Genomic DNA, 12,668 nt, shown 5'->3' with positions numbered 1-12,668 from the left:
AGATGGAATATAGAAAAGTAAGAGATGACCATGTAAATGTATGTTAAGAAGGAAACCCTGGAGCTGTGACAGGCACTGGGGAGGAGGGTGGGCAATATGAATGTCAGCAGCCCTACATGCCAAGAACAGATGCATACTGGTAAGTAGCATTTCCCGTTCGAGGCATGTGGGCTGCTGAATTCATATCTTAGCATAGACTGTATAGCAGTTTCTCCTCTAGCGGTGGTCGCCTGTACCAGCTGCAGTTGTTTGAAAAAGAGTTTTAAGGACAGCTTGGCCTCAGAAGCTTGTTGCTTAGCTTGCACGTCAAAACAGTAGTGTTTAGTGAAAGTGTGTATGGTAGACCATGTAGCCGCCCTACATATGTCTTCTAGGGGAATATTTCCTAGATAAGCAATGGATGCCCCCATTTTGCGCATTGAGTGGGCTTTTGGGGGGGACTGTTAAAGTGCGCTTTGCCTTTTGATAGCATATTTGAATGCATGTAACTATCCATCTGGATATTCCGGTCTTTGAAATGGGATTTTCCTTATGTTGTGGAGAAAAAGCAACACAAAGTTGCTTTGTTTTCCTGAATGATTTCCTCCTGACAACGTATTATAGCAGAGCTCTTTTGACATCTAGAGTGTATAGGGCTCTTTCAGCTACTGACTATTCTATGGACTGATTTATGTGGAAAGTGGATATAACTTTTGGCATGAATTTAGGGTTAGTACGAAGCACCACTTTATTTTGGTATATTTTCATGAAGAGTTCCTGAATGGTTAGTGCCTGTAGCTCACTCACTCGCCTGAGGGAGGTAATGGCAATTAAGAACGCCACTTTCCATGTTAAGATTTGTAGTTCACATGAGTGGAGTGGTTCGAAAGGTGGCCCCATGAGTCTGAGTCCTTCCATAAAAGCTTTGATAGGTGGTATTCTGAACAGGGACACGTGTTGCCTGTTTTGAAGATATGCTGCTATGGCGGCAAGGTGTAGCCTTACGGATGAGTATGCTAGATTACATCTTTGAAGATGTAGCAAGTAACAAATTATGTTTTGGATAGAGGCATCTAATGGGTTGATTTGGGTATTATTACAATAGATGACATCTTTTCCATTTAGCTGCCTAGCATGCTCTAGTAGTGGGGTGCCTTGCTTCCTTGATGATGTTCATGCAGTCTGGAGGCAAGTTAAGGTATCCAAACTCTAAGCCCTCAGGAGCCAGATCACTAGGTTCATCTGATGGGGATCTGGGTGCCTGATTTCGCCATGGTTCTGTGTCAGCAATTGTGGCGATAGGTGTAGTCTTTGGTGTGGGACTACTGCGAGTTCTAGGAGTGTTGTGCACCATGGTTGTCTCGGCCATGTGGGAGCAACCAGGATCATTGTGAATGACTGCTGTTTTAGTGTGCATGCCACTAATGGAATCAGTGGGGTTGGCAGAAAAGCGGACACAAATCTCCCTGACCAGTTCATCCATATTGCATTGCCTTGTGACGACGGGTGTGGGAACCTGGCGGCAAAGGACTGGCATTTGGAGTTTTCTTTTGTGGCAAACAGATCTATCTCTGGTTTTCCCCATTTTTGGAAGAATGGTTGGAGGACTTGAGGGTGAATCTCCCATTCGTGTATTTGCTGGCTGTGTCGGCTTAGTAGATCTGCGATCTGATTGTCTATTCCTGGGAGGTGTTCTGCCAGGAGAAAGATGTTTTTTGGAATTGCCCAATTCCATATGCTCTGTGCTAAGTGAGACAGCTGTGGAGAGTGTGTCCCTCCCTGTTTTGGATGTAGTACATGGCTGTCATGTTGTCCGTCCGGATTAACACAGCCTTGTTGTACAAGTATTTCTGGAAGGCTTTCATTGCTAGAAATACTGCTAGTAACTCTAAGTGGTTTATATGCAATGTTTTTTGTTTGACTGTCCAGCGACCTTGGACTGTGTATTGAAGGAGGTGGGCTCCTCAACCGGTCAGTGATGCATCTGCTGTTAACACTACTTGTGGAACTGGCTCTTGGAACAGTCGCCCCTTGGAAAGGTTTTGTGGATTCCACCACTGCAGAGAGTTGTAAGTGCGACTGTCTACCAACACTAGGTCTTTTAGTTGTCCTTGAGCTTGGTTCTACTGTTATGCTAGGCATTCTTGTAATGGGCGCTCTGAAGTCGGGCATGAGGGACAATGAATATGCAGGAGGCCATCATGCCTATAAGCTGCATGAACACTTGAGCTGGCAGGGAGTGTTGTGGTAGAAATTTTTGAATGAGAGACTGTATGTTGGATATCCTGGCTGGATTTAGATATGCCTTCGCCACTGAGGTATCTATTATTTCTCCCAGATATTGTTGTATGTGGGAGGGCTGTAGATGTGATTTTTGGTACTTTATGTAAAATCCTAGACTGTGCAGAAGCTGGAGTGTCTGAGACGTATGGTTTGCACACTGTACGTATGAGTTGGATTTTATGAGCCAATCGTCTAGGTAGGGGAACACATGGATGTGTTGCCTTCTGAGGTGTGCTGCTACTACTGCTAGGCATTTTGTAAAAACCCTTGGTGTTGTAGTTACCCCGAAGGGAAGAACTTTGAATTGGTAGTGGGAACCCTCTATTGTGAACCTGAGGTATTTCCTGTGAGCTGGATGTATAGGTATGTGAAAGTATGCATCTTTGAGGTCTAATGTAGCGAGGAAGTCGCCTTGCTGGAGTAGTGGGAGAACTTGTTGTAGAGTGATCATATGGAAATGCTCTGAAAGTATATATTGGTTCAGAGATCTGAGGTCCAAAATTGGTCTGGAGGAACCGTCCTTTTTGGGCATAAGAAAGTATAGAGAGTATACCCCTGTGCCCTGGTGTTGAAAAGGGACTGGCTCTATGGCTCCCTTTTCTAGCATGGAGAGCACCTCTTATTGTAACAGCGTGATGTGGTCCTTGGATATTGGAGGGTGTTTGGGTGGTATGTTGGTGGAGTAGAAGTGAGTTCCAGGCAGTAACCATACTGGATAATTTGTCTCACCCACCTGTTTGTGGTAATGGCATTCCAGACTGGTAGGAATTGTGGTAATATGCCTCCGACTGGTGTGAAGTGATCTGGAGGGAGTGTGAACAAGTCACTGTTTGTTGGTGGCAGAGGCTCTGGTGTTATTATTACCACCTCTGCCTTTGTTAATATTTCCTCTATAACCTCCTGTTGGTGCCTTTATTAAAGGTGCCTTGGGTATTTGTTTTAAATGATAAAGCGGTTTGTGATGTGTTGCCTTTGCCTGAGCCTCGAAAGGAGGATCAGCGAAAGGAGCCCCTAGACTGTTGGAATTGAAGTGCACCCATGGACTTTGCAGTGTCAGTATCTTTCTTCATCTTTTCTAAGATGGTATCAACTGCTGGGCCGAACAAGAAATCCTGGTTAATGGGTTGATTAAGTATTGTAGACTGTACTTCATTTTTAAAACCTGAGATGCGTAGCTAGGCATGCCGGCGTAGCAACACACTAGTGTTGACAGACCTAGCGGCTGTATCTACTGCGTCAAGGGCGCATTTTATAGATGTGTTAGTGATGAATTTGCCTTCTTGAATCAGGTCATTAGCTTTTGCCTTATGAGGTTCTGGTAGGTGTTGTAATAATCCTTCCAGTTCATCATAGTGTGCTCTGTCGTAGCGTGCTAGAAGAGCTCGTGTATTGGCGATTCTACAGGTATTTACTGCATGGGAGGCCACTCTTTTCCCTGAGGCTTCTAAGATTTTTGACTCCTTGTCAGGAGGGGGGCATCACCTGTTTGAGAATTCACCCTCTTTCTGGCGTTCAAAACAACAAGAGAGTCTAGTGGTTACTGAGACTTGATATAAGAGGGGTCTGTAGGGGCTGGTTTATATTTCTTCTCAATTCGTGGATTGAGGACACACGCTCTGGCTGGGTCTTTAAAGTTGTCTGTTGCGTGCTTAAGTACTCCCTTTAGCATAGGGAGTGTGTGTATACTCTTTTCTGATGTTGGAAAGGTATTAAATAGGAAATCCTCCTCTATAGGGTCAATGTGCATGCTTACACCATGATACTGAGCTGCTCTGTCAACTAGCTGGTTAAAAGCAACCGTGTCGTCAGTAGGGGATGGCTTTGTTGGATATGTGGAGGGATCTGGTATGGGTTGTGTATCATATGGGTCATTAGGGGCAATCTGATCGTCCCATGTGTGATCTTGGTCTCCCTGATCATCAGGGTCTATAAATTCCTGATGAGGGTCTTCACCCATGTATTCTCTCTCATAATAATGTGAAGGTGTAGGAGAATATGGAACATAAGGCATGCTAGTAGTGAAAGGAGGAGGTGTAAAAGGTCTTGAAGGGGATTTCCCAAAATCCTTCTTCTTAGAGGGAACAGGAGAAGGAGTCTCAGTGTCCTGTCTTCTTTTGTTCTTATTGTAGACTATTATATGTCCTGTATCAGGGTTTATATGCAGTCTATGTTGGTCTGGGCTCACTGGATCAGGATGAAAAAGTTGTTCTTCTACTGTCCGTGGCTTCGGCGCCGATGTTTTTGGATCAGTCGTTTGCTTGCTTTTATTCTTGTCTTGAGCTTTTTTCGTCTCAACGGCTTTTGACGGCTCGACAGCTGTTCTCGGCTCGACGGCCTTGTCGGACTTGACAACCTTCTTATGTTCGACGGTCTTTTTCGGGTCGACAGCCTTCTTCGGCTCAATGTGTTTTTTCAGCTCGACGGCTTTCTTCGGTTCGACTGCCGTTTTCGATTCAACTGCCTCTTTCGGCTCGGAGGTCGAGTTAGGATCGACAACTTTTTTCGGGTCGATTCCTTTTTTCGGCTCGATTACCTTTTTCGGGTGGACGATCTTTTTTGGATCGACGCCTTTGTTTGGGTCGACTGTTTTCTTTCGATCGACGCCCTTCTTTTGGTACACGGTCTTTTTCGGATCGACGACCTTTGTTGGTTGGCCGGTGTTTCTCGGATCGACAACTTTTTTAGTGTCGGCCCGTTTTCGGCTGTGGAACAGACTTTGAGTCTATGGCCTTTTTGGGAAGAGTCTTACTCGTCCTGGTGTGCCGGAAGGCTTGGGTGTGGTCTTCGGAGCTGAGCCGGAAGGCGGGGCTTCTGAAGCTGTGTTTCGGTCGCGGCTAAGGCCTCTTGCCGATGCTTTGACCGGAGCCTTGTCTGGAGGTGGAGGCAGGGTAGGGGATTTTATTACTCGCGGTTTGCCCCGGTGGGATCTCGTCATCAGAGTCCGACTGGTCTTCTACTGTGACGATGTCTAAGCGGGAGTCCGCTGCCTCTGGAAGTTCATGTTCGTCGTCGATAATGTTTTCCGGTTCTGGTGCCTGTCGCTGCATCTCTTGCCGAGCAGCTCTTCGTTTCCGGATAGTTTTCTTCGACCGGAACTGAGCACAAGCTGGACAGTCCTCCTCGTTGTGGTCTGGAGACAGGCACTTGTTGCATACCGTATGCTTGTCACTATGTGGAAACTTGGATCGGCATTGTGGGCATCTTTTAAATGGGGTTCTTTCCATCGGCGGAAGGCCCACGTGGCGTCGAAAAGGCCCAACGGCCCGCGTCGACTACCAGAGATGGATGGAAAGAGGTGTCGAGTCGAGGAATACCGAGCGGAAACAATACAGTCGAAATTATGAGTTTTTTGGCCTTAGAGATTAGGAAAACTTCGATCCCGAAGTTGGAGTTGTCGAAGTGCATCCAAACCCAAAGGCGGAGAAAAACAATCTGAGGATGGAGAAGATGCCCCTTCGCACTGTAGTCCAGGGGAGGAGTCACCTATCTCGTGATACTTCAAATACTCTTCCAAGACAACAAGGTGCAAACATTTGGACCCAACACTAGGCGGCGATCTATGCTAAGATATGAACTCAGCAGCCCACATGCCTCGAACATACCTTTTTCTGTTGCTGCCCTTTTTGACACCTTCAGCCAGTTCTAACTTTTAAGTCATTATCAGTGTGCATGCGCTCGCCGCCGTATAAAAATGACATTTCCCACAATGCAATTTGCTGTTAGGTTTGAAAACAACCCCAAAACTGACCAAAAATGTCACACCACATTCTTGACTTTTCAATATGCAGTCCGTCCCCGGCACACTTCTTTCCTAAATACTTTTTTCCCCAGCAATGGGCATTCAAACACAGTCACTGTGCTCCGGCAATGATAGGAGTGCGATTTTGTTTTTTTACCCAACTGCTGCCTGCAGTGAACATAAACTGTGTACTGGTGGTAGCATACTCTCCTCCTTCGCAGCTTCTGGGGGGAGACATCTGTAAGCTATGTGCCTACACGCAGGGCAGAGTTATTGTGATAGCATTACTCGTTTGTGTTGACAATATACAGTTTGTGTACCTGACATTGCTCACTGCTAGTTACGTTACACTTCCCTTTACCTGATGACAGTGATATTATCCATAGCCCATTTATCTACTTACAGCGAATAATACAGCTTTTTTTTACCAAAATACATTGGGATCCCTTACAGGTCCATTAGCTGATGATAATGAGTGACATTACACATTACTTTTCCGGTGCTGGCATAGACGGGTAGGTGACTCGGCTCCTGTTCCTCAGCAGATTGGACACAATGTTTCCGGTGTCTTAACACTCCCACGGACTCCGATTGAAGTGTTACACTTACTACAGACAGGTCACTTCATGACACTACGGGAAATTGACCCGTGGTGCGAACACGTGGTAGGTAGAACTCACCCCCATCACGTTGTGTAGATAGATTCACTCACTAGGTCCTGAAGAATTGCCATAAATCCTACTGACCAGCAGGCATGAAACATGTTGACCTCTAGAGTTGAGCATAGCTTAACTGAACCATCATGTCAGAAAGCTGCCACTCTGTTTGCTTTTAATGAATTGGATAGCCAGCCAGAATAAAAGTCTTATTTGGACTATCCTACCTTTCTTAGTCACCTGTTTACTACATCTACACACCCTAGGCCCCTCTCCCCCACTGCATCATACGGCGTGGAACAAAAGATCTCTGCTAAAGAGCCCCTTCACGTGTGCCTGTCGGATATTGCAGCGCCGACCCGACGAGGAGCAGGACCATATGATGAAGCATGACACCTACCTCGCTGGGTGAGTGAGGACCCTTGTTCTGACAGAAGGAATTCCCCCTTCTCTCCCTCTCACCCTCAGAGTCACCCAGTTTGCACTTACAAACAGAAGTGGCTTGTTTTATTGATTTTGTGTCTCTCTGGCACTGAGACAAGAGGAACTGCATCTTCCTTTACTGGACATCTATGTTGGACCTCTATAAAAAGCCCTACAATCCCTCTTTTGTTGATTGACATTACACAAAGCTCTCTTACCTGGTGTTGCCAGCATGCTGATAGGCTCTCACTCCTGACTCGTCACTGGAAGGATCCGTAATGCCCCAGCATTTTTGCCTCCTTTGATGAGATATGGACTGAAACAGGGCCTCAGCACACAGGGTATGGAGGACATATAGAATGTGTAGAGCAGAGACCTGTCATCCACATTGTAGACTGAGAGCCTGCCCGCCTCATAATCCAGGAAAAAACCCACCACCCTGGGAGGCACATGGGGAGTCAGGAGGGAGGGAGGGGAGGAGAGAGCTTGGTATTCCCCATCCCTGAGCCACACTATCCAGTATCCATTCTCAGGTGATAGCACTATATCCCCCTTCCTGCTAACAGACTCATCACACACCCCCAGGTCCCAGTCTGTCTTGTCCCCCACCTCCACCTCCCAGTAATGCTTCCCAGAGCGCAGCCTCTCTCTCCCCAAAACATTGATGACAGGCCTAAATCTCAAGGGTGTGTCAGGCAGATCCTGTGCTCTGAGTCCAAGCCTCACACTCTTTCTATCATCAGACACAATAAGTCTCCGATGAGCAGAGTAAGGGTCCAGAGTCACGTCAGCTGCAAAACAGAGAAGAATAAATCAGAGCTTAGCAACCACTCACAGCAGAGCAGCAAAGAGCCAATTAGAGAAGCAATTACTCCTCGCCCCAAAACATCTGACTGTAATAGTGTGAGACCTTATTAGCGACGCAGCCATTCATATTTCGAGCATGCAGACATCATCCTAAAAATCACACCATCACTCATGCTTCTGGGTCTCGGTTGGTTTCTTTTCTTGAGGTTCATATTATATGAAATCAAGATGAAATTGAATATTCTTGGACTAGAATGACAAGACATGTTATCAGCATAGGAAGTGGAAGGCAAATGTCCTAAAAGTGCTGCAGTGCCATTACAATCCAGCCAATCCAGTCAAACTATTAATCAAGTAGTGCAACATTAGGAAGTTGTTTTCTAAATAATTTTTCTTATAAAATCAAGAATGTCATAATGTTGCAGTTCTGCTGTGGATTGGTTGGGTCCAATCTTTTTATTAGGGCTGTTCTAGAAGAGCGAATGCCCCTGACATTAAACGTGTTTGCCCAGTATTAAAACCCGAACAGATTTTAACAAGCATTAGAAATGCAATCGGGCTCGGATTTATTTGAGTTTGAGCTAATGGCATTGTAAATGGTAATGTATTTTTGCTAAGTGTTATGGAGTGTGTTAATGTGGTGGTGGGGGTAGTGTTAGTACTGGTGGTGGTGGTACTAGTAGTACTGGCGGTGGTGGTAGTACTGTTGGTGGTGGTAGTGATAGTACTGGTGGCTGTAGTAGTGGTAGTACACATCACCGCTGCAGTAGCATTGGTGGTGGTGGTACTGCTGGCCGTAATACTGGTAGTGGTAGTACTGGTGGTAGTGGTACTGGTGGTGGTAGTAATGGTGGTGGTAGTGGTACTGATTATGGTAGTACTGGTATTGGTAGTACTGGCGGTGGTGGTAGTACTGTTGGTGGTGGTAGTGGTAGTACTAGTGGCTGTAGTAGTGGTAGTACTGGTGGCTGTAGTAGTGGTAGTACTGATGGTGGTAGTACTGGTAGTACTGATGGTGGTACTACTGGTAGTACTGGTGATGGTGGCGGTACTGGTAGTGGTAGTACTGGTGGTGGTGGTGGTACTGGTAGTGGTAGTACTGGAGGTGGTGGTACTGGTAGTGGTAGTACTGTTGGTGGTAGTACTGCTGGGCACATTTGCACTACCACTCTGCACTCTGCACTACCACTCTGCACTCGGCACTCTCAATCTGCACTCTGCACTCTCAATCTGCACTCTGCACTACCACTATGCACTCTGCACTACCACTATGCACTCTGCACTACCACTCTGCACTACCACTATGCACTCTGCACTACCACTATGCACTCTGCACTACCACTATGCACTCTGCACTACCACTATGCACTCTGCACTACCACTCTGCACTACCACTCTGCACTCTGCACTACCAATCTGCACTCTACACTCTCAATTTGCACTCTGCACTCTCAATTTGCACTCTGCACTCTCAATCTGCACTCTGCACTCTCAATCTGTACTCTGCACTCTCAATCTGCACTCTGCACTACCACTCTGCACTCTGCACTACCACTCTGCACTACCACTCTGCACTCTCAATCTGCACTCTGCACTACCACTCTGCACTCTGCACTACCACTCTGCACTACCACTCTGCACTCTCAAACTGCACTCTGCACTACCACTCTGCACTACCACTCTTCACTACCACTCTGCACTACCACTCTACACTCTCTCTGCACTACCACTCTGCACTCTCAATCTGCACTCTGCACTACCACTCTGCACTGCCACTCTGCACTACCACTCTGCACTCTCAATCTGCACTACCACTCTGCACTACCACTCTGCACTATCGCTCTGCACTCTGCACTACCACTCTGCACTACCACTCTGCACTACCACTCTGCACTACCACTCTGCACTCTCAAACTGCACTCTGCACTACCACTCTGCACTACCACTCTGCACTCTGCACTCTCTCTGCACTACCACTCTGCACTCTGCACTAACACTTTGCACTCTCTCTGCACTACCACTCTGCACTCTGCACTACCACTCTGCACTACCACTCTGCACTCTGCACTACCACTCTGCACTCTGCACTACCACTCCGCACTCTGCACTACCACTCTGCACTATCACTCTGCACTCTGCACCATCACTCTGCACTCTGCACTACCACTCTGCACTACCACTCTGCACTACCACTCTGCACTACCACTCTGCACTACCACTCTGCACTACCACTCTGCACTCTGCACTACCACTCTGCACTCTGCACTACCACTCTGCACTACCACTCTGCACTACCACTCTGCACTCTGAACTACCACTCTGCACTACCACTCTGCACTACCACTCTGCACTCTGCACTACCACTCTGCACTACCACTCTGCACTCTGCACTACCACTCTGCACTACCACTCTGCACTCTGCACTACCACTCTGCACTCTGCACTACCACTCTGCACTACCACTCTGCACTCTGCACTACCACTCTGCACTACCACGCTGCACTCTGCACTACCACTCTGCACTCTGCACTAACAACTATGCACTCTGCACTTGCACTCTGCACTACCACTCTGCACTACCACTCTGCACTACCACTCTGCACTACCACTCTGCACTCTGCACTACCACTCTGCACTCTGCACTACCACTCTGCACTCTGCACTACCACTCTGCACTACCACTCTGCACTACCACTCTGCACTACCACTCTGCACTCTGCACTACCACTCTGCACTCTGCACTACTAATCTGCACTCTGCACTACCACTCTGCACTACCACTCTGCACTCTGCACTACTGTTCACGTATTATGTGTTACTAATATGAAAAGGCAGTTAAATAAAAAGATACTCAGGTAGCATGGCGAGAGCAAGCATGAACAAGAATAAAATCTACAAATAACTCGAAATGCGACAAACTCTGTGGAGAATTTTCATTGCAGGGGAAAACAAGGATGAAAGAGGATTCATACTTCCATTGATGGTCTTGCTGATATGATTTACACCATGATGCATCTAAAATGAAAATCACTTGACCCAGCACATAATTCGAACTCAGTTTTAAATAAGTTCCTAATGGTGCTGGTTTCATGCAGTAAATAAGACCTGCGTTCTGACACCTTTCTAGCCGTGATACCACACTGCAAGATTGTGTCAACTGTTAACTTGCTTAGTCACACAACTACAATGAAAAGCAGGAAGGCTATTACCTGGTTCAGTAACCTAAATGGGCTAGGAAGTTTTACAGAACGACTGTTATGCTTTTATTTAGTCCTGGGCATTAACTAGCAGTCTATTCAGTGTAATCCAAAAAAAGAGTCCTAACTTAGTCAATCTATGCCACTCCGATAAATTATACTTTGTGTGCCCCCTACACAGCCCACGACTACTACCTTAGCTGTAGGTATGTATGGCTGACTCAATTAACTTTACCAAAATATCCCCATTGTTATGTGTAGGGGTATCTTCGTGCACGATGGGTGGATCACGGTCAGGCATTGTAACACCTTCTGAGTTTTATGAATTCTTTCAAATTGTGTGCAAAGCGCGCCAATGATTTTTTTGTACGATTCTGACACGTCACACGAGAACACAAGGGATGGCCCAATTAGATGGATTATACTACTAATAAAAACGAAATACACAATTTGTCTATAACCATTCGAGTGTTAGTAAAGTTGTGTAAGCATCATTCGCTCTCCAAAAGTGCTTCACAAATGTAATATACCATACAGGAAATCTGCAGTTAAACAAAACAGTATAGTTAAAACGATCCCCACGTTAACAATTGAAAGAGCAGTTAACGTAACCTGTTGACTAACTGGGGAGCAGCAGATGTATTGAGGATTCCCGAAAATATTGTGGGCAGGTGCTTAACTAGTCCCACATTGAGTTTTGCTAGGGGGAGGGGCTGGGCAGGGCTTTCTATGCAGGCTGCGTTTTGTTCAGACAAGCTTACTGCAGCAGGTCACGGGACAAAAGACCAAATAAACAGCATCTGGGGATTTTCAATTACAGGCCCTCACCCAGCATGCCTGCACTGTAATCTCTACCAGATGAGGCCCAGCCCTCTCTATTTTCAATAATTCACACACTGTGTACACATAACATGACAATACGGTATTCATGCCGCCGCCTGATTCGCAGATCAAAGCCCCCGAATGGCCAGCTGTAAGCACGCTTACTGCTGAATAATTCATTCTTTTCACGGCCTTGAAAAACGCTCAGCGGGTCTTGGCAGGCTGGCGCTCTTTCTTATGTGCTATGCTAAACTAAAAATGTAAAAAGAATCGCAGTCCGCAAACTGAGAAACAGATCCAACTCTTTAAAGGTGTATTTACAAGTATTCAGTCGCCGGTTTCGAAAGCACTCAACGCAGAATGCAATGGTGAACGCGCTTGCACCATCTGGATTGCATTACACGGGCACTCTCACAGCTCCTAATTAAGATTAATCACTCTCCGTGCCCGTTCGTGCACAGAATATGCCATGAAACTAACATCAATGACGGACGAAAAGTAAATATAGCCTATCACGTTAAGGCTACTAAATAGACAGCACAGCGAAGACGAATCACTAGGCAGATGCCATAAAACACTAAGGAATGTGTCTGGCCAGAGCCCTACAGATCCTTTTTTTTTCTTTAACATTAGGATCTCGGAAGCTCCGCCCCCACTTCGTGGTGGCCGAGGCCCGAGCCCTAAAAAGGGGCATAAACAAATCAAATGAATAAAGTCCTGCTCTGCTACGCCTTATAAGGAAATGGCCTAGGCCCACTATAT

The 12,668-nt window shown here is 46.4% G+C and overlaps 1 protein-coding gene across 1 annotated transcript in view; it reads right to left on the bottom strand.

The window, feature by feature from the left end:
- LOC147717650 (E3 ubiquitin-protein ligase TRIM39-like) overlaps nucleotides 1-12,668 on the bottom strand; it is a 168,975-nt gene that overhangs the window by 55,155 nt on the left and 101,152 nt on the right. Inside the window, exon 7 of the mRNA XM_086920544.1 lies at nucleotides 7,299-7,871. Within this exon, the coding sequence (XP_086776670.1) occupies nucleotides 7,327-7,871 (545 nt within the window). The 3' untranslated portion in view covers nucleotides 7,299-7,326. The remainder of the gene's footprint in view (nucleotides 1-7,298; nucleotides 7,872-12,668) is intronic.

This window comes from Lissotriton vulgaris, chromosome 5 (genome assembly GCF_964263255.1).
Source record: "Lissotriton vulgaris chromosome 5, aLisVul1.2, whole genome shotgun sequence".
Classification (NCBI taxonomy): Eukaryota; Metazoa; Chordata; class Amphibia; order Caudata; family Salamandridae; genus Lissotriton; species Lissotriton vulgaris.
The sequence above is the reverse complement of the archived record's forward strand: the minus strand, read 5'-3'. Positions and strand labels throughout refer to the sequence as shown.